The following is a 21,884-nucleotide window of genomic DNA, read 5'->3' as shown; positions in this document are numbered from 1 at the left end:
CTGTCCCTTTCGCAGGTACTCCGGGGTGCTCAAATTTGCTACGGCGCCGAAAGAATATGCACGGCTGATCGGTTTTGAGTATGGTTGGTTGTCGTTTTGATTGTGCGTGGATCGTTTTTTTTTTTTGGTTATGCTGCCGTGTGGAATGGTTTGAAACGAGTCGTTTGATGGCCGACCACCGGTGGAGACGCTTGGTGCCTGACTGTACCACGGCACGTCGTACACCGCTCTGCTATCCTGCTGTAGCCCGTCAACTAGTTTGGATCGAAACAATGCCAAGAAAAGATGCACAAACCGTAAGTCATACGTCTTTTTTTTTTTTCTTCCTCTGTACCACCCTTGATTGTTTCTTAGTCTCTCTCACTCCCTCTCTCTCTCTCTCGCTTTTTCTTTTGTTTAATGGTAATACGTGAATGGGGATGGTTTTAGTTCACTCGTCACGGCAAGTATATGCTGGAGCAAAGTTTTCATCCTGCACGCACCGCACCACCGGAACAAACACACGCAACGGGATGCGACAACAAAACTGCGTGTGCAAAAGACACAAACATACACACACACACAGACACAAATACATACAACAAGGGAAGGAGATACTACAACCTGCTAGACGCATCGTTGTGCGCACCCTGGTAAGGATATGGTTCACCTTTGCCCTCCACATACACCCCTTTCCCACCCACCGGATGCTCCCGTTCCTTCCGGGCCGCCATATTATTCTACAGCAAAACAAGCATCCGTTTCCTGTCGTGCCACAGTGCGCGCTTACGGCCACTGCCTGTGTTGCGGGTGTATGCGCGCGCGTGTACTTTGAAACAACGCTGAGTGTGTGTGTGTGTGTTTGTGTGCGTGAGTGCAAGTGTGTGAGTGTGTGTATGCGTTCTCGTGAAGGATTTTCCAGGCCATCCATGCTGGTGGAAAGCTAGGCAAACCTTTTACTTCCAACTTTTACAGCACCTCGGACACGTACCTATACGTCAATTACTCTTTCCTAGCTCCGCAATATCCGCAAACGTACACTTCGATGCTCTTGGGCTGGAGATGGCAGGATAGCACCACAGCAAGCAGTTGCTGCTGCTCTACACCATATTTTTACACCGACCCGTATTGACCAACAAATGTTTCCTGTTTTTTCCACCTGCGACTCAGATGCGTTCGTCTTAAGCACACACTCCTACACCAGCAAAAAAACAGACACACACACACACGGTAGCTATCCTGTTTTCGCTATCTTAGCGCCACATCACCACACACAAGCACGCATTGTAACAGAAAAAAAATTGCGAAAACCCGTACAAAATCCGACAGCGGAGTTACTCCAACAAATAGTCTCAGCAACCGCACACGCACAGGGTTTTGAATGAATTCGCTGTTACGGCAGCGTAATGGGTGCTAGTGCTTACCCACTGCACCATTTAACGCACCAACGCAAACGTGTGCTCGATATTTTCGGCGAAATTTTTTCCAAAAACTGCTGCCCCTGCTTTCCACTAGGTGCCGTCGGTTCCGACTGTGCCAGGCGTTCGGGAGAAATGAAAAATAATAAGCGTACCGTACGCGGAGAGTGAGCCGAAGCGAGAGCGGAAAATTCACTTGCGCGCTGGCACCCAGTACTAAAGTTGTGGGAGTATGGTTTGCGCGGAGTGGAAAGGCAGGCAGGGTGACAAAAAACCTGTGTGAGTGTCCTGCGAGGGGTCCTCTCTCCAGAAAGGAGTGAGAGAGAGAGACATTCAAAAAATCACACTCACACAACAGCCGAGGGAAAATATGTTGCTTGTAACATTTCATCGTCCCATCTCCCCGTCCTTCCGACGGTTCCGAATGGTGAGGTGCAGGTTTTTCGCGATGTCTTCAGGAAACGTCAGGAAAAACGCTCTCGCGCGTGTTCTGCACGCGCTCTCGCTCTCAATTTAAAAAACAACACGAACCAAATTTCACAAGGACCCGCGAGGGGCGATTGATGACAGTTACAAACAGTGTTGCCAACGTTGCGTAAAAATTTTATCCATTTCGGGCGGAAAATTATTTTACTAAATCAATTAATTTACTTGTTATGAAGTAAACAGCAGCTGGATATATTTATTTAACAAATAAAAATCACAAAAGCTGGTATTATTCTCATCAAAGCTAAATAAAACACCAAATAAAAGCGTTTTTTGTTCCTTATTAAGTCCCTTTCGAGCAGTGCGCTGCTGCTCGACTACTCGAAACTGCGAACTGTCACCGGCACTGACGTTTAAAGGCCAGTGTGTATGCATAACACAGCGCTGTGTGTTTTTTTTGCCACAAACCGGGTGTAGGTAGGATTAGAAAAACCTCACAAAACTAGCACAAAACCTTTACATTACCACCGTATTTTTGTTCGTAGGAATTCTAGTGGACCATCTTAAAGAGCTCCAGCAATGGCCACCTATCTGTTGCACACATTTAAACGACTCGCCGTATCGGAACGTGGTCCTGCCGGTGCAGCACTCCGTGTAATTGCGGCTGCTAATCTACACACGAGCAGTACACTTGCCAAAAACTGGAACGGTCACAACACGGGCCCGCAACGATGGTTACAGTATAACAAGGTCATCTACCCTCCACAGCAACCGGACGAACAGGCGCGCCCAGCGTACATCTGCCATCAGAAGACCAACATCAAGTACAGCCCAAAAAAGATGTGGTATGTTGCGTCGTTCGTGCGCGGCATGTCGGTGGACGAAGCGCTCAAACAGCTGTCCTTCATCGACAAGAAGGGTGCCAGCTACGTGAAGGAAGCGATCCTCGAGGCGATCGATATGGCGGTCAAGCGGCACAACGTCGAGTACCGGACGAACCTATGGGTGGCGGAATCGTTCTGCGGGAAGGGTCGTGTGTTCAAGGGTATGCGGCGACATGCCCGGGGGAGGTCGGGCGAGGTTGAGTACAAGCACTGTCATTACTTTGTCCGGCTGGAGGAGGGAACACCACCCGCCCACTACTATCAACCGGCACCGAAAACGGGCGAACAGCAGCTAGCAGAGTGGGAAGAAGCGATGCGAAAGCGCAAGGTGACCGGGTCGCTGTGAATTGTGAGAAAGTTGGTAATAAAACTATAGCAAGTTATTTCTAGTATTAAATGAATCTCTATGTTGAAGAATCGTGCATCCCTATAGATTCATGAATCTGTACGGAAATATGATTTTATTCTTGACGACCAATGTGATTGACCCTTCGCTTAGCAAAATAATAATTAAGCATACACCATGACTTCTCAAAATGATCATTAAGCACAACACTAGTAATTTCAATTAGAGCATATATAATTCACTTTACTTTTCATTAGACTAAATACTAAAAGCTTTTACCACTGTAAAAAATCCTTAAAGAAGAAAGAATCCTGACATGGCACAATCTTCCTCACAATTATTCCATAAATGTTAAGCTAAACTGCAAAATCAACTTAACGTACAGAGAAAGCATGAGAAAATGGAAACAATTTTGACATCTCTTTCCAATAATAATAACTTTAAGTTGTTTTACTTAAGATTCTTAACAAACTTTACTTTCACGGTATGCCACGTATCCATAGTTTGCAACACGTGTGTGCATGGATACTTTTAGCAATAACTTAAAGCAGTACCTAGCATTGACATTCTGTACAGATATTGCTATCCCAACAAAACTTCACAATTAAATATTAGAGATTATTAAAAAAATATATATTATTTATAGCATTCCTAAAACTTCTACTTAATACCAATTCTTCACCGTGTAAATTGTGCTTCAATGAGCATGTAAGTGTGTGGAAAAAGCTTGCTAAATAAAATTAAATTTGAAAATATACACATAGGATATACAGCTCCTAAATTCACTTCGTGAAATGTAATACTTCTTAAAAAGACCACTACCATGCAAAAATTTGGAACAAGACTTAAACTGAATATGAAAACGTTTTAAATAAAAGAAACTTTGGACATGCAAATGACCTCACTACACTTTGACGAGATGCGCGCTAAAGCAACTACACCGGAACTAAATTCGTTTGCAGCATGTCGAGCTGTGTGCACAAACGTTTCATATGCGTTTCCAGCATATCTTCGACCGTTTGGTTGTTCTCCACTTCCGAATCGGTGGTAACATCTAGTAGGCTTTTTGAGTCTGACGATTCACCCGTGATGGACTTATCATTCGTGACTGATGTTTCCTCCGATTTGGAAGAACATGCCTGATTACTATCTGACAAATCTTTCCAACAACATTCCAAGGCCACCGCTTTTTTCGTATTCTTTCCCCGGGCAGACGTCTTTGACGCACGAAGATGCATCTTTCGATGGTGTTCCAGTTTCTGCCTGGTGGCCAACACTCTGCTACATTCGGCCACAGGACACATGAGCTCCACCCGTTTACGGTTTTCGTGCTTTGCCCGTACGTGGGCGTACAGATTGCGCTCATGCTCGTAAAACCTCGGACAGCCTTCGTGGGGACACTCGAACACCACCCGTTCGTCCTGCGCTCGATGGACACGACCGTGCAGATTGAGGTTACGCTTCGTGTGGAAAAGTTTGTCGCACTTGTCACACCGGAACTCGCTGGGATGTTCGAGCCGCCGGTGCGCTACCAGCTCGGACCAGTGGAGAAACTCTTTAGGGCAGTCGGCACACTTCTGCGCGTTGCGCTTGCACCGATGACTACGCATCGACTTCAGGTTAACGAAACCCTGGTTACAGTGTTCGCACCGGTGCGGATACTGGCCGGTGTGGCGTACCTTGTGCAGCTTCAGCTGTAGCTTGCGCCAAAACCGCTCGTTGCACACATCGCACGCGTACGGCTTGCCGAGGACGTGCTTCGTCTGGTAGTGACGCTTCATGGCGTGCTTGCTGGTGTACTTCATCGTACAGTTAGGATGCTTGCAGTGCAGCTCGGGACGGGATGTTCCGGGTCGCTCGAGATGGTTCGTACGCGTATGACGTAGCAGGTGCGATCGGTTAGAGTACGCCTTGCCACACTTTGGTTCAAGACAAGGGTACGCATACTTTAAATTGAAAATAAGGCCATCACATTACCCATTAAAACCAAACCAAACACCTTCAAAGCATTTTGATTCAATAGCTTACCACTCCGGTGTGTGAAAAGCGGTGCCGATCGTGATCGTCGCGTCGCTTGAACGTTTGCTGGCAAAATTCACACTTATAGCGATGGCTACGGTTGCTGGTACCGCTACCCAGCAATGCACTCAATGGCTGTTGGCTCAAAATGTCCGAGCCCACCATCGCCTGCTCTGATTGCTGGATTGTTGCTCGATGATCATTTTCCGATACGTAGGGAGCCATTTTTGCATTGCAAATACGACGATCGCACGAACGCTAAACGAGATGCACAAAAAATGCAGCTTTTGTTATGGCCCCACGCGCTCCGATTGCGAAAGACCTGTCAGAGACGGATGACAGATTGTTAGGCGAATGCCATTTTAGAATATCGATTTTTAATTATCTATGTTTATTATGTTTATTATAAACTACAACGTATGTTGCACAGTTTGCTACAGAAAAAGAACAAAACGTGTTTTTAATTTTCATCACAAAACCAAGCATCAGTGAGGAAAAAAAAATCCAGCCGGATAACCCAAGTACCAAATCTGCCTACTTTGTTTTCAACATAATGCGTGGTGGTAAAAAAAAATTCACCACTGTGGTGTATTATGCACATTTTTGTTTTCTTGAATTTCCATTTGTTTAGACCTCAACTTCGCGAATCACCAGTACCTTATGTAATTAATATGAAATTAATCGACTCATAATGCTTAAGTTTATACTTCACACTCCTTAATTTAATTTTATTATTTTCAAGAACACTCAAATGTGGAAAATGAATGTTAAATAGTTGAAGTTAAATGACCCATAAATATAACCTTGTTTGAATCTGGAATTAAAAAATGGTGCTCAGCATTTTCTACAACCCGTAGTTTGCAAATATGTGACTGTCAACTACATCACGATGATCTGTTCGCATTAGCATTATAGAAATAAGAAAATAGAATATGGCAACCTGGTATTGAGATACGCGCGCGATTGATAGGAAAGCGCTCTGGAGATTGCAAATCCATCACAACAATAACCCAGACAAAGTTCCAGTTTTCCACTTCTGAAATCACGAATTAGACATCCATTTTATTTGTGCTCAACTATCCTCCTCTTTCTTCTTGTTTTGTTTGATTGTGTCATTGAGTAGAAACCGTGAAAAGGCAGGAAAGTATAGTCCATGCACTAAAAGAAGAATAAGCTATTTATTGTGATTCCGTGCTTGGTGCTGGCATTACTCACCACGAGGCGATGTTTTTCATTGCCGCAGCTCGTTGGGTGTAAAAATTGCTACTTGGGATGTTTCATGTTTGCTCGAATCCGCTGACCACGTGCGCAATCAATGGTTGCTTGAAAAAAAAAACGGTCGTTATGTTCGTTACGAACTCTGAAGAGCGATAAAGTTTTTAGACATAAAATAGTTTCTCTCTTGCGCTGTGAACAGTAATAAAGAACGAAAAGCTGATGTTTCCTAGTGTATTTAAACAAGATGAGTAAGTATATTCCGTAGCGGACGAAAATGTAACGTGCCTCAGCGCTTGGTTTTGCGCCACAGGAATAAATAACCGAGCACGTGAAAGCAGAAGTACAGCAACACCATCGCCCACAGATTGAGCGTCAGGTGGCTTTCGTCGAAGCTGTAGTGCTCGAGAACCTCGTTGCCGGTGCGGAGACATGGCAGTTTGTCATCAACGGCGGGGCAAGCTGTAATGAAATGTGACGTGAAACACATTAAACATCTCGCAACGCAGTAGAGTACGGCTGGATTGTGCGCTCACTAATGTTAGTGACCCCTTCCCACTGGGCGATGGACATGGCCTCGTTGGCGTACATCAGCCAGGAGAGGTACGGCAGCCAGCGGGTCGCGGTCGGCATCGTATTCAGATGGATGAACACGCCGGACGTGATCATGAGGATGTAGTCGAACGGCACCAGGTAGGCCATCGCTAGTGGCAGTGAGTTGAACGCGGCGGAGAAGAAACACCCGCACGCGGTCGATACGTTCATGACGAGCGTGGCCGCCGCTGCCGTCACGAGAAAGGCGTAGAACGTTGGGCGCAGCTCCGCCAGCCAGTACGCGATCAGCACGAACACGAGCGGTTCGGCGACGAGCCCGGGCAGCATCGCAACGACGTTCGCTACGTAATACTGTGAGGTGCGATAGAGACCGTTCTTCGTTTCGCGCATGAAGAGTGGGAAGGTTTCGGGAAACACGGACAGTACCGCGTACATCGGCGTGAAGGTGTTCTCCGAGATGAGGATGAAGAGGATGCCCTGGGTCGCCTGTATCCCCAGCTGCGTCGGTTCGATCGCACCGGTAAAGCAGAGCCCCGCCATCAGTGCGATTGCCTGCCGGGAGGAGGAGAAGTTGTGTGAGGAAGCCGTTCAGGGTCTGGAGTACAGAGTTACCGGCGGGACTTACGATCTTCTGCAACAGGCGTAGATACTGCACGGTGGGGTCCCGCACCACGGTCAGCAATGCCCGGTAGGTGAGCCACAGGGTCGCGTGGAACCAGTGCGGCCGTCCGGACAGATGTTTCTCCTCCGTCACCCGGTAGTCACCACTCTCCGCCATATGTACCTCCAGGTTGATCAGCACGTCCCGCTGGCCGGCCGCCTCACTCACCGCGAACAGATCGCACAGCCGATGGGCGGCCCGCTGGGACGCCTTCTCAAAGCCGGGCGCAGTCGCGAGCGCACCGATCAGATACTCGGCCGGGTTGTAGTTCGGCGGGCAGGCGTGACCGTGCTGTGCGAAGAAGGCAAGCGCATCCAGTGGTCGGCCCGCATACGCGACCCGACCCTCCGCCAGCAGCATCACCTGGTCGAACATCGAGAACAGCTGGGACGATGGTTGGTGGATGGTGCAGATGATCGCGGTACCACGGCGCGCCAGCTGCTGCAACGTCGACACCAGCGCCTGGGCACTGTACGAGTCCAGTCCGGTCGTCGGTTCGTCGCAGAACAGTAGCGTCGGTTTCGTCAGCAGCTCCGTCGCGAAGGCGAGCCGTTTCTTCTCACCCCCGGACAGCATCTTCCCGTCGCCTGCCTCGCCGATCCGTGTGCCGGCGCACCTTGCCAGACCGGTCCGTTCCAGAAGGTCGCGGATCGTCTGGTCTATTGCACGGTGGCCAACACGTCGCTCGAGCCGCAACTTCGCCATAAAGTACATGTGCTCGTGCACGGTCAGCGAACCGACGAACAAATCGTCCTGGTGCACAAACCCGCTCAGCCGGTACATATAAGGGCCCACCGGTTGCCCATTGACGAGTATATCACCCTGCACAACTGTTCCCGCTTGGTGGTGGGCGATGGTTATGAAATGAGAAACATTGTTCATACATTGAGTTGGGTTTAGAGAAAAAGGAAATAATAGAGGGGATTTCCTGGTTTGGAGAGGGGACAACTTGTAAGGATTTTTATAAGTCAACAACACATCCATGCGAAGCCGAAGACATGAAGCCTTTTATGTTTGAAGGCGTAAGTTATATTTTTTGAGGTTATCTTCTACTTTTTCTTCTTTGCATCTACAGCTGATCTTTAACTAACCTATTGAGGTTTGTGTAGTTATTGAAAAAAGGCAATTCCTCTATGGGTCTTATACGGTAGAGCTGAGATTCGAACCCATACATTGCCGGACCTGGCGTGTACCTGCGTTTACCTGTTCGGCTATTTGTCCCACCTCCATCACAGGCGGTAATTGTCAATAAAATGCAACCACTGCACACTTCAATGAGCTGTTTACATTACTTAACAGCCCGATAGTTGACGCGTTCTTGCGGTATTAATAGGCGGTGCGGTATTTACCACTAACTAGCGCACCTTTTAGACGAATCCACCCTAACGTACGCTACGTTAAAACGTACCGTTTCGAGGAAATACATGTGTAAACCGGTTAAGAAGCCGCCACGTGAAGCCTTGTTAATGCAGTAGGACTATTCCGTTGGGTTTGGCGGGGAGCGTGAGGGGGTAAAGTAACGCATTAAGTCATTATTAAGCAGCACTAAGACGATGCATAATAGTGCGGAATGGTTGTCTATAATGGTGGTTTAGATTGTGTAGAAATGGAGGTATTTTTTAGCGCCTGAATACGTTGAGCGCCCTCTGTTGTGAGTTTGTCAGTAACGCTCTAATTTCTAAAGTAACTCTGCCTCCCCCCTGGTCTATGCTTTCTATGAGTATCGGAGTATCTTGTAACTAGATAGCTAATCGTGGGACATGAAGATATCACTAGAGGAATTCGATCGTACTTCTTCCTGGGAATACTCTTGAGATGCTTTTGACACTCCACAGTGAAACTGGAATGTAGCACTGCGGGAAGACCCATCAACTTACGCGGCGTGCGGTAGGCCAAGGCAGACATAAGCGTACTCTTGCCGGCACCGCTCGAACCCATCAGGGCGATCAGTGTCCCGGGCGTGACGGCACCGCTCACATTGTTGATGATGCGTTTGATCGTGGGACGATGGCTACCGGAGACGCCGTTGTGCTCCCCGTTCGGTGAGCTGGCCGTGGCGTACACGCAGAGATCCCGCCACACCAGGGTCGCACCCTGCTCGGTCGGTGACCACTTGCTGTAGCTGCGCAGTGACGATTGATAGCAGCGGCTGGAACCGCCCGGCGTTGGTGACGAGAGGCAACTTCCGGGCGGCTCCAACGGTACCAGCTGCTGCTCATTGATCGACGAGTGTCTCTTCCGCCCGTTCGCAACCATGTTGAGCAGTTTGATAGCGGATTGCTTGGTCATGGAACTGGCAGTGACCACTGGTGGCACGCACACGGTGTTCGGCAACTCTTCTAGAACCATTAGAACCACTCGCTCACCACACGCTTATGTACACAGGAACACATTCGTCCACGCACAGGTGGCTCCTTCACATGGGAGAAGGTCCTTAAATTAGCCTCTAATATGGAACACACTTCCGGCTCAGTTTTTTTTTTTGGGTAGGGAATCAAAGGTAGACGACACCGCACACTACCACTCAAACAAATAACCTGGATACGTCTGATGCGGTGCTGGCAATTCTCAATTCCGGTGCGTACTGCTACACGATTCAGTTGGAACTGAGCTGAAGTTCAGGCTGTTGAAACTGCCAATTGGTTTCCTCTCCAAAAAAACAACATACACACCCACATGCAAACGCAACCTTACTGATGGATTTGAAGCTGGCGTTAAAATGTCGACAGACGTAGAAGGGAGAAGAAATGTAACCGAGACTCACCCCGCACTAGAGCACGGTACACACCAGTGGATGGAAATCAATATCGGCACGATGGGTTGGCAGTGCTGCGGTTTCCTTCGCATGAAATGTTTTCCATCCTCCGCCCCGGAGGGGGTGAATGATCTGGGAGCCGTGGTGATGGCGTTAGGAGGTGTAAGGATTCATTCACGACAAAACCCGACTGCCGAGGTGAGAACCTGCATGAATCCGGTTCTGGCCGTAACCCGTAACACTATACAGCACGAGCTTGGCGACACGTTGGCGTTGGCTGCACGTCCTATGTAGGTAGGATGTGTAGTAATTTTCCCTTAAGTGAATCCCTACTAGTGCCCGGGGCGAGCATTGGCGTTGGAATGAAACAGCCAGCAACGGTGATGATGTTGGGTGTGGAAGTAAGAAGGAGGGAGGGAAGCGAAAGGAGGGAGCAGTAATGATTCGCGAGGGGGCGGGAGGAGTTATTCACTGTCAGCTGAAAAAGATGCACCTGTATTGGGTGTCTTTTGATGTAGTCCCGGTGTTCCGGTCTTCGTAACTTCAAGCGTTCGTACTACGGCAGCAAACAACCAGTCCGCCCAACCTGCCGGCTTATATGCACGTGCCCGTGTTAAAATAAATAATAATATTGTAGCTTTTGCAGGCGACATTTAAAAAAATGCTTGATTTTAATTCTGATTTCATACGGTTTCTTCACAATATCTTGGATATATATTCCAATACACGACAATACCATTTAAATCTTGCTTATTTTCCATCTTTAAGCAAATTTAGCTTAAAAGAACTCAGTTGAATGAATTTCGAATACAAAATTTGTTGTAAAAGATAATTCAAGACTATTGTTGGCATCTGATATGAATTTTCGTTTGAAATTTAAAATTCAAACTGACACGTTTGCTTGAAAAAATATGTCGCTGTAATTACTTTCTTTACATCGCAAATCGAGTAAATCGAGCACTTTCTCCTGCAATTTTGCGATGTTTTTTGTTTCCTTGGTTTGAAAATAATTTTTGAACAACCGTTATAATTGGGTCTTTCCTTCCTCGTGACTTCTTCATACATGTTTATTTTGGAGAAAAAATATTGCTTATGATTTTAAATGTAATCTGCCCTGAAATGAAAATTAAAACAAATTACCCTTGTGTTTAACAAGGGTGTGTTTTTTGTTTAGAAAAAATAAATTTTCACTATATTTTTCTTTAAAAATGTTTACTTTTTGGAATGTAGAAAAGAAAAAGAAAATGCAATTTTTGATTTGAAGAAATTGAACAAGCGAGACAACAAAAAAAGATAACCACCCGTTCATTCGCGCTCGCTGTCAGGAAAATGGTGGATCCAATACGGTTTATTCGTGGCATTCGGAAACGATACAGCACGGATAAACGAGATTGCAGGCACTTCTCAAGAATACGTCGTAGCGTAAGGACGTGTACGCGTGTGGTTTCATTCGGTGTGTGACGGTGCGTTGTTACGGTAAAAAAAGCGTGTGAAATTTGGATTTGATTTTCTTATTAAAATAAAAAAGTTTATTCGATTTCGAGCAAAAAAAAAAAAAAAACAGTGAAAATTTGGCAAGAAACGGTTCAGCTCGACTGCACTTTGTAGGCAAACGGCACACGGAATGCTACTTTAACATGAATGTTGCGTGCCGGGTACCGTTCTGCGTTCCTCCCAAAGCCTACAGGTCGTGAAAATTAATCGAACCATAATTTTATTCGACTGTGCGTATAGTTTTGGTGTGTGTGCGTGATTTTTAAAATTTTAATCTCAACATTCAAAGCATACCAAAAACAATCGTAAGTAGTGAAATGCTGCTAATTAGAAAAGCATCAAAAACCGCAACCGCTTCAGTAATTAATGAAAACCACAAGCAAATGTTGATAGAAACATTACTTATGGGAAACAAAAGCAAAAAAAAAAAATATCTCCACTATTTCATTCGACAATCAACCGTTTAGTAGGAGCCTAACGATGGTTCGGATAAAATTCTTCCACACTGTGCCTGTGTGGTTTACCGCTCTGTGTGAATCTAAACCGGAGGGGCACGAACTAGGCAAGGCCGTACGTTGCGCGAAAAAAAAACCCCCGCCACTGTCAGCTGTCCCTGTAGCTCAAACCAGCTGCTGCTGGGTGCATCACGATGCGTCTGCTGCATCGTCCCATATTAATGGCAATATGTGGAGCCGCATGGTACCGATGGTGGAGCCGCGATCGTAAACGATCGATAAGGGCCCTCTGTTGCAGAGCGCGCGCATTCATTTATGTGCGTGTATTTGTTTTCATACCTGCGATAGTTTTAGACACTTCCATCACCCAGGCCATGTTATCAGTTATATGATAAAACAAATATCTCCTCCTATCATTCTGCTACGATGATGCTTCCGACCCGCGTTATAGCTCTCGAATGCCTTCATATCGCGTTTTTATTGTGACCAGAAGGTGTGCGTGCATTGATGTACTCGCTGATCACCAATACACAGCACCATCCGTGCGATGGTGGAAGGTGTGTAATAACAATCCCATAAACAACAGAGCGAGATAGCGAAGCCAAAATGATCAAAATGGTCCATTATCTTTTGAGCAATGTCTCTGATGTCTGTTTCTGGTCCAGCAGGCACCCGAAGGTGCTCTAGTAACTTCAAACCCTCCATTACTGTCCACAATGTCGGACTGTGTCGGACTCGCTCTGTGTGTTTTTTTTTTTAGGTTACCTGACAAATCTGATCTGATCTGCGTGACAAATGTGCGAAAACAAAGCCTCCAAGATCAGCGTACGTCATCGATCGGTAGCTTCCACACATTACCAGCATCCGCACTGCAGTCACTCATCCACAGCTGTCAAACGGTTGCGGCCGGGTCGAGCGCCCCGTTACGATCGAAGGGAAACGGGAAAGTGAAGGGAAGGAGATGATCGTGCGGACAGGTAGAGATCCCCTTTGCGTCCCTCCCTCACAGAGCAGAATTTGTTTGGATGTTTAGACGACAAAGTTTCAAGCATCACCCACAGGCAGCCCCAAACAATTGTTTGTTGTTGATGAGATGAGGAAGAGCATGATCTAATCGTAATTAAGTTCCATCTCACTGTTTCGGGTAAGCTGGAACTTGTGGGCTCTTTCTCTCTCACACTCCCCTTTGGATCGTGCGATCGGTACACGCACGCACGGAAAGTTGACAGTTTTCGGGACTTGTCAAAGGGAGAAAAAAGAGAGTGTGTGAAAGAGTACGCAATGGGAAAAATCATTTAAAACAACACACAAAAAAATACTACCCGCGATCGTACAGCGAAACGCTGTTACCGTGCGCTAATGCATGCGCATGTGTACGTGTAAGCTACGCGCTTGCAAGCGGATGAGCGTGTGTACGCGTGTGTTGATTAATCAAAAAAAAAAAATTGTTGACCACAGCACCATCGCTTTTTTTATGCCCTCTGTATCGCGTATCATGCTGTACGGTATGTGTGTTTTCTCGCTCTCGCTCACACACACTCTTTTCTTATATCATAATATCTTCGCTTTCTCTCTCTCCCTCTCTCCCTCTCTCTCTTTCTCTCTATCTCTTGCTCTTTTCTGTTTTGGCTAAACGAAACCTTCCCTTCTGTATGCACGCACTTTCACCACGTGCAGTTCCGTGCATCGAATCGGAACACATACATCACCTGCCCACGTCATCGGGCGCTCTTTGCGCTCGCGTTGTGTCGCAATGTTGTTCGCGGTTTTTCGCGCAGATTTCTGCCCCGTTGACGCGTCCACCCACTCGACAAAATATGGGGAAAAGGAAAACAAAAATTCATGCGACGGATTGATCATCATCCGCTTGTGGCTGTGTGAATGCGCACACAAACACACGCATGGAGACAACGCGCACGATCTCTTTTACTCTCCGGGGACGATAAAATCGCACCTTTTTTTCCCTCGTTTTCAAGTCATCATGTTCGGCCCTATCTCTGTCCCGCTTCCCTTGGATTGTGATCCGTCTCTCTTGTGCACATCAAAGCGCTACGTGATCATACATCAAGAGCCCGTTCACTTTGCTTGTGTTTCGCCTTCCCTTTATTTTAGATTCTTTTTTTCCTTATAATATTAAAGTTCCTCCCTTACAACCAATTCGTTTCCTTCTGCAACTCCCAGTCCGAGGGTTTGTTATTCCTGTGTCCCGGCTTTTCTTCACCATGCTACATTCACCCATTCGCTTTTCTCTTGGTTTCCTTTTTCACCAATGTTCCAATGCCTTTTTTCTTATTTCTACCCCGTTTGCGTTTCCACACCTTCCAATGGATCATTCGTTTTTTTTTATTTGGTACATTGAAGAAACTCAGGATGTGCAACGTCTTTTTCTTCTCCTTTTCCCTCTCTCTCTCTCGTTCTCTCTATCTCGCTCTTTATTCGGTCCTCTTTCTTCATCTTCGGCATCATCATCACCACCGTCATCGTCATCGGCAGTGAGTAGCCGTTTTTCCTATGCTTTTATGCTGCTATTTGCCATTAAACTGCCTTGCTGTGTGATGCTTCTGCTTCTGGTGTTTATGTTCGGCGCGAAGGAACACTAAAAAAAAGAGAGTCAACAACAAAAAAAAAACCTACGGTCGATAGATACCAGAGAAGATGTTTGATGCGGCATCACCCACCCCCTGAAACGGAGCCAAAATGTGTGAAGTATGTGAGCGCGGGCCGGGCGGTGTAGCATAATAAGGGAGCCGTATGCATCACCAGCCGTCCGAAACGGGAACGCGGTAACGAACGAAACAAAAAACCCGACCAGCAGCAGGCAACGGGCGGTGGTGATTCCATTTCCAGTCCGCGGGTGTACATTAAGCGAAAGAGTAGAATATAAAGCCTTTTATTGTAGGAAGTAGCAAACGCCGATACCGTAGAGACATGGACCACCGGTTCAAAGGAACGCAGACAACCACACATGCACATGGCCGAAGGGCATAAGCAGGGGGAGGAGGAATGGCAATGGAAGGCGAACGGTGTGGAGATGCCCGAGAACGCTGGAGAACTTAACCGTCTCGACAAAGGTCTTCTTTAAACGCGTCGTGTCCGGCGGCACCGCGATCACCGTCCTTCACGACGGTTGTCATTAAGCGTCGCAGCCGAGATTTGAATGAATGCCGCTGCTCCATTAACAGCGAAGTGAAGCTGCACGGTTCAATGTCTCTGTAGAGGGGAAAAGCAAAGCAACAAAAAAAAAACACAAAATTCCCCACGAAGCACAACATCAACATTCAGCACAACTTCATTCAGTCAACCGCTCGTCAGAACCATGGTGCCCTTGAGTTGGGTGCACTAAAAACTGCTGAAAAGTAGCTATTTGGAGGCATTGCAAGTGGTGGTCTGCGCACTTGAACAACTTCATGGCGATGCGAATGCTCCCCTGGCCGGATCTGCTGATCCAGCTCGATAAGCGGCACGTTTGCACAGATGGAATCGTTTAAGTCTTGCAGCACAAGGTGATGGAAGAATGTCAAACGCCAATACAGAAAGCAATAGTGGCGAATTGAAGTTTAGAATTCATCTGATGATGTATATACCAATAGTCTATCGTACTTATAGCGCATTTATCGATCGAACTAGACGATGATTCCAACGGTCTGATGGGTAACAGCACGGCTAGCAACACGCTCCTATCAGCGTTCAAATCTTGATAAGGAACAAAACTTTTTATGGCCCCAAACTTTAAGGAGCATATCAAGAATTTTCCTCTGATGGGTGTGTTATAGGACAATTATCAACAAATAATTGACAATAGTTTATAAGTTTAGTTTAGTTTACAATAATTATAACACAAAATACCAAATCTAGAATCAAAAACTTATCTAGACAGCTAGATACAAAACAATAATCACGTACTCCTACATATCTCCTTTCTCCATTAATTCAAAAATAAGACTTTATTACAACTTCAACAAAATTTGTTGTCATTTGCCATACAAACAAGAAAAAAATCATAAAATCCCGGAAGAAATCCCCTCAGGAAATTACTGAAGTGCGGTAGTTTCAAGGACGCTTCGTTTCGAGTAGAACAAATCCTTGCGGATAATACAATTTCACACTCGATCTTAGCAGGAATTGTTCGTCAGATGCCACTGAATTTAAAACTGAAGTCATCATAAAACTCCATTATTCGCTACGTTCCAAACAAACGCTCTTCGTTAAATGTGGAGATGTACTAAATAATGATAATTTAAATGTTAGAATCGGCGTGGTATGAATTGAAGTTGACCCTGGGGCAGTATTTATGTACATTATTAAGGTTCTTTTTTGATATATTGATACTTTTATTCTGGAACATCTTAGAACACACCTTCCCAGCACTTATATGTGGCCTTTGGAAAGAGTTCTTCCTTTTAAGTCTAATTATTTTGCCCAATTCTTACTCAATTTGTGGTCAGAAAATGAACTATAAATTATTTATTAGGTAGTCCCACGACTATTTTACAGTCCTCCTTCAACGCAATTGAAGTATTCCTTTTTCTTTTTACCAAGGTTTTTTGTTCTTCCAAAAATCCGATACTAACAACTCTTCATATGGGTTCGTCTCTTTCATCTTCAGAAAAAAAAATCCACAATCACTGGGAAATACCTAATTGAAGATGACTTAATATGCGACAAAACATGTGTTTTGTGCCCGTCACATACCGTGATCTAAGAAGTCTTCGAAATAAAAACAATATCATCCATTTAAAATCCCTTTGCACTACGGTATAATGAGGTGATTTTTGACCTCTACGCCCAAAAAAAATCAATCTGCTAGTTGCACATTTATGCAAAGAAAGTTTCCGAACCGGCTACAGACTGGGCGAGTCTGCCCATATGCATCGTTCCTTTCGGTTTTCTTTCCTTTCTTTTGCCCCGTCTGCGAAACACGATGGAAGCACACACTTCCCGGAACACCCGGGGAATGCAAAAAAAAAACCCCTGAAATACGGGGTCGTCACACAACATTCGCCATAAAGCACAGGGAACGAATTGCGTAAAAAGGGAAAGAATGTCCTGAAAAGCATCACTTTTCCGCGCAACATGATACGGTCGCTTTCCTTTCCCTTTGGTGTGTGTATTTCCTTGCTGCCAGCCGCGCAGCGGATGGGAAAATGAAGATGTTTTTTTGTCTTTATTTTCATGGTGTTTCGTTCACCGCTCATACCCAACTGTGCGGGGTGTCTTAGATTGGGAGGAAATGATTATTCCCAGTAGCCGGAAGGTGTCGGGAAGGAATAGGTTGCAAGCCATCGTGCCAACAGCCCCTTTCTGCCGACAGTGAACAGGGCAGGGCAGAGAGATCCTCGAAACGCGGATCAAAAACGAAAAATCCGTCGCACACATGTGCACCCAGACCCTCTGCTTGCGCACCGGACGCACACTGCCGCTGAGGAAGCTGCACGCACACAAGTATCGGTGTGCGAAAGTGCAATACGGTGACACTTTGTTGTATGCAGTGTCCGTTTTTAACTTCACCGACTTGACTTCAGAGCGCACGCCGTGAGGAAAAGGCGAGATGAAGCTGACCAACGCTGTACCAACTGTACATTTGCTATGTCTTCTGCAAGCATTCAAGTCACTCAAACTGTTTTTTCTTTCTTCAAATGCTATAAAAAATTATTAGTTTATAGTAACTAATCAAAAATATTATCTTCAAAGACACAAAGACCTTAAGCGTTAAATGTGTTGACGCGAACTCAATTTTTGAGAATCTTCCTATTGGACTAGTGATGTGCACAATGATGAATGAATGATTTAAATCTTCCCAGGGAGTCAGTTAATTCAAATCTCCAAGAAGAGTATTATTGGATTCTTGAAATCTTCAAGAGTGAGTCTAACAGTTCAACTTCATTCTAACATTCTAAGTTTCCCATCTCTATTCTAGACGAGATGGCAGTACAGGTAGACCCTGAGATACACTATTATAACTGAAAAGAGCTTCGTTATCGTTTAACACTTTCAAGTTTTAGAGCTTGTTTCATTTATTTGAGCTCAATTCGTTTAGAATTTCAAAGAATTCTAATGATGTCAACATTAGTATGTTTAAAAACAGAGTTTCGTTGGATAAATAAAGATGGCCGACCATAAGTGTTAGTAGTGAAGCTACTAAAACACTAGTTTGTCTTTCTGAAGCGTTAGAATTGACAAAATCCTCAACAATTAGGTAACATTCCCTATCGCTTGTTAAACATGGTTAGTTTATAAGAGTCTTCTCTCATGTATTTGATGCGCTTGACCTAAGAAGTTGTAGCTATTTTTAAATGTTCCGTGATACGACCAACCTTTGAAAGACTTAGGAAAAAGACCATCTTTGAGGACTGTCCAAAGTATCTGGCAATGTTTGGAACTACTCTCTATACTCTACAGAGCGTCTAAAGAAGAATTCTGTAGACAATTCTGACACAAATAAGTCTTATCCCCATCATAACATTCTGTATCGACTGTAAAACTTCAAGAATTCCCACCAAGATGGCAATTTATAATGTTTCGTGAGCCAACGTATAGAAGATACTGTTTGGGGGCTACCAGTGATTATGTTTTGTTATGGTCAGCGTGTCTTTTCAGCCGGTATCCGTAGAAACGCCGACCGAAATGGGAAGCCCACAGGAGAGTTCCAGCAGTTGCGCGTGACACTAGTGACGTCTGCTAGGCCCTTTGTTTACGTTCAAACTGTTGAAGAGACCGAGCTGAGATTCTTTTATTCCGCGGTCCTGACAATCGATTAGTATTCGTTTATCTTCGCATTTAACCACTTTCTTAATGGGAATGTAATGGAAAGGTATTGCAACGGTCTACTATAGGTTTTTATTCTCAGCCTGCATCAAACTTCAGCATCGCTGGTGAAATCACATCTGAGCAAAGTGAGCAGAGCAAAACAAAACATTCGAGCTGTACTTCCAAACAAATGTTGGTGGACATTAGGGCATTGGCGTGACGCCGCGTACGATACATTGCGATGTTGCATATTTTCCACCCTTTCAATTGAATGCTCTTTCCACCCATTCATCCACAATTCAACGGCGCTTCCTTAAACAACGGCAACAACGAAACGCGTGCGCCCGTGTACCGTATCGCAATCGCGCACTGGTGTGCGTGCACCTTTTTTTTTACCGTATAATGCTTACCACCCTTCCGGCTGCACTTCCTCCCCCGTCTTTCACCCTCAACACACGCGCACACACACAAAACCACCACAGGAACATTCGTAGTGGAGGAAAAAACAAAAATGCTGTGCGCGCGCAATTGTGGTGAATTTTTCCTGCCACCACCGTAGTTGTAGTCTAATGAACGGTTCGGTACCGTGTTTTGCTCCCTGCTTGTGCGACGCCAGCATTCAGCGGTGTTTGTGTGGCGGTACCGGCACGCGTATCCCTTCGCGGTACACAACACCGATTTGTTGGGTGAAAAATTTCGCGACTCGGCAGTAGGCAGCCGGACAAGAAAGAAACCGTTCGAAGGGTGGGGGGAGGAGGAAAAGGATTTTTTTTTACAAAGTAGAAAATTGTTGCATTAATTGTGTCTTTTTCTGTCTTTCAAAACATAAAAGCAAAGAAAAGTCATACCCGCCCCGGGGCCGTTTTGCGATAGCACGTTCTGGCAATCATAAAGGCGGGGGGAAGGGGAACCCGACAGTGAAACTTGACCCGGTGCAGCACCAAAAACCTTTCCCACTAGCACCCCGAAAGTCACCCGTGCCTGTGTGGATGCGTGTGGATTGATGGTTGGCGGGTGGCGCACCCGCCCAGGCAAGCCAGTGGGACGAAGCATCGCAGCCGGATATGCAACATTGCCGGGTTCGTGCGCCCCGCAACGATTCTCGAACGCCCGCGAGCGTGTGTGGTGTCGGTGCGTCCACGCCAAAAATGCGTCCAAACGGTGCGATACACAGTGTGCGTGTGCGTTAGTGCGTGTAGCGAGCCTTCATTGCGTAACAGCCGCAATCCTGACAGCAGCGTACCCCGTGCCAGTGCACGTGCAGCACGCGACCATGTACAGCGCGTGTGTGACCCAGGTGTGAGGCCTGTGCGCTGTGTTTGCGGTTTGCGCGCGTGTGTGTGTGTGTGTGAGTTTTCGTGGTAGTGGTTTTGCCTGTGTCTGCCCCATTCGTTCGTGGGGCCGGACCACCGTTTGTCAACAAATCGTCACTCAAAAGTTCACATTGCGGCTGGTTTTACGCAGCCGTGCCGTGTTGGATCGATCAATCCGGTTGGGATATCGGGCACGCACACACTATCAGTGGCAACAATCAACGCACGTACCAGCGCCTACAATCAGCAATCCCGGCCGGTATCGTGTGCGAAAGGGAAAAGCGCCATAGAGCAAGGCGAAGCAAAGGGAGGCCAAGGTATGTACCGCGTTTACTTTTCCTAACCTTACGGAACTGTACACTATTGCAGGGTTGGCGGGAGGATTTATTTGGATACTAAAATATATATAAAAAAAATATCATCTTTTATGATGAAAATATGATTAAATTTATGGCCAAATGTATCCACTGTTGACTAGACAAGATTAGTTTTTTTAATTTAATTTATTTTTAAAATTAAAAACCAAAATGGCAGGCATAACATAATCATGAATACTTTTTTAAAGAAAAACACCATTCCGTCCAATTGTCGGACCATTCGAGCTATTCGTAAACTGCAGTTTGCAACGAAACCTTTAACGAACGGACAAAATAAACATCGTTAAAGAATCGTTAAAAACGATCCCACCGTCGCCGTGCGCTCCTGGGCAATGGGATCGTTAAAACAAGTTCGAATGACAACCGTTACCCAACCAGCCAATTTTCGTAAATATTCCCTTTAATAACCGTCAATTAAACGGGTAAATGAAGGGTATATTACTGGAAGCTTAGCAGTCGTTAATTTGCTCACAGCAGTACAGTTTTCAAAATGCATACATTATTACTTTGAAGCATTGGTATTTATCGTGCACTTTATTGATAACTTAAACGGTATATTATGAGAAATATTTTTACACTCTACATATACCACGGCAAAAAAATAATTATTGGAATAGGTATTGCATTAGCTTCCTGCTCCGAAAAAACTGGTCAATGTACCCTCAAATCTTTAGTATTTTACCGGGAATATTAAAAGTAAATTACCGACCCTTAAAATAACTCATTTACATAGATTAAATTCTTGTCATTGATGATTTCAGGTTGGCTATTTTTTCCATAATTTCATATAATTTACCAATAAATTAAATCAAAATGTAACGGAGAATCTTCTATAGGGCCCTCGCCACGGTATTCAGAAACGTTTACCAAGACATTGAAGTCTTTTATTGATTGCCGTCTTGAACGCCATTGCACTAGGCCATGATTAACGAGGATATCTGCTCAAATTGTTAAATCAACAGACCGCTGCTTTTATTTTTTTAAACAGATTTTTTAATAATTATTTTTTCATGAGCAAAACAGCCAAAAGTAGAACAAGTATAAAATTTAAAACCAAATATTTATAGTACACATCACGCAAGCTGTTTCGTTAGTAATCTTTTTCCAACCAGACCAGACGACCCCTTTCCCCGGTTGGTTCACTTTCACTTCCAACCGCTTCTAAACGGTGGCACTTCTGGTAGCAAAACCGGCGGTGACTTTCACCACGATCAGCCAGTTGAGAAGGATCGTTAAACAC

General features: G+C 45.4%; 3 protein-coding genes across 3 annotated transcripts; 1 reads left to right on the top strand and 2 right to left on the bottom strand.

Annotated features, from left to right (window-relative positions):
• Window positions 1-2,402: 2,402 nt before the first annotated feature.
• Window positions 2,403-3,053, top strand: LOC128710051 (39S ribosomal protein L22, mitochondrial). The gene has a single exon (XM_053805093.1). The coding sequence runs from the start codon at window positions 2,403-2,405 to the stop codon at window positions 3,051-3,053; it is 651 nt and encodes a 216-aa protein (XP_053661068.1).
• A 935-nt stretch (window positions 3,054-3,988) lies between these two features.
• On the bottom strand, window positions 3,989-5,297 carry LOC128713925 (transcription factor IIIA-like). Its single transcript, XM_053808800.1, has 2 exons — window positions 5,082-5,297; window positions 3,989-4,999 (listed from the first exon to the last, which is right to left on the bottom strand). Exons 1-2 carry the CDS (start codon window positions 5,295-5,297, stop codon window positions 3,989-3,991), a joined length of 1,227 nt encoding a protein of 408 aa, XP_053664775.1.
• A 1,279-nt stretch (window positions 5,298-6,576) lies between these two features.
• Window positions 6,577-9,852, bottom strand: LOC128713914 (protein scarlet). The gene is made up of 4 exons (XM_053808789.1): window positions 9,381-9,852; window positions 7,468-8,342; window positions 6,824-7,394; window positions 6,577-6,749 (listed from the first exon to the last, which is right to left on the bottom strand). Exons 1-4 carry the CDS (start codon window positions 9,850-9,852, stop codon window positions 6,577-6,579), a joined length of 2,091 nt encoding a protein of 696 aa, XP_053664764.1.
• Window positions 9,853-21,884: the final 12,032 nt, after the last annotated feature.

Source organism: Anopheles marshallii, chromosome X, assembly GCF_943734725.1.
Source record: "Anopheles marshallii chromosome X, idAnoMarsDA_429_01, whole genome shotgun sequence".
NCBI lineage: Eukaryota > Metazoa > Arthropoda > Insecta > Diptera > Culicidae > Anopheles > Anopheles marshallii.
This window is presented reverse-complemented; position numbering and strand designations above follow the sequence as displayed.

Coding starts and splice junctions, on each gene's coding strand:
- LOC128713914 (XM_053808789.1), bottom strand. CDS start 9,852: ATGGTTCTAGAAGAGTTGCCGAACACCGTGTGCGTGCCACCAGTGGTC. Junction 8,343..9,380: donor CTTGGCCTACCGCACGCCGC/GTAAGTTGATGG, acceptor CCCACCACCAAG/CGGGAACAGTTGTGCAGGGT. Junction 6,750..6,823: donor GGAAGGGGTCACTAACATTA/GTGAGCGCACAA, acceptor ATTTCATTACAG/CTTGCCCCGCCGTTGATGAC.
- LOC128710051 (XM_053805093.1), top strand. CDS start 2,403: ATGGCCACCTATCTGTTGCACACATTTAAACGACTCGCCGTATCGGAA.
- LOC128713925 (XM_053808800.1), bottom strand. CDS start 5,297: ATGGCTCCCTACGTATCGGAAAATGATCATCGAGCAACAATCCAGCAA. Junction 5,000..5,081: donor GCTTTTCACACACCGGAGTG/GTAAGCTATTGA, acceptor TTCAATTTAAAG/TATGCGTACCCTTGTCTTGA.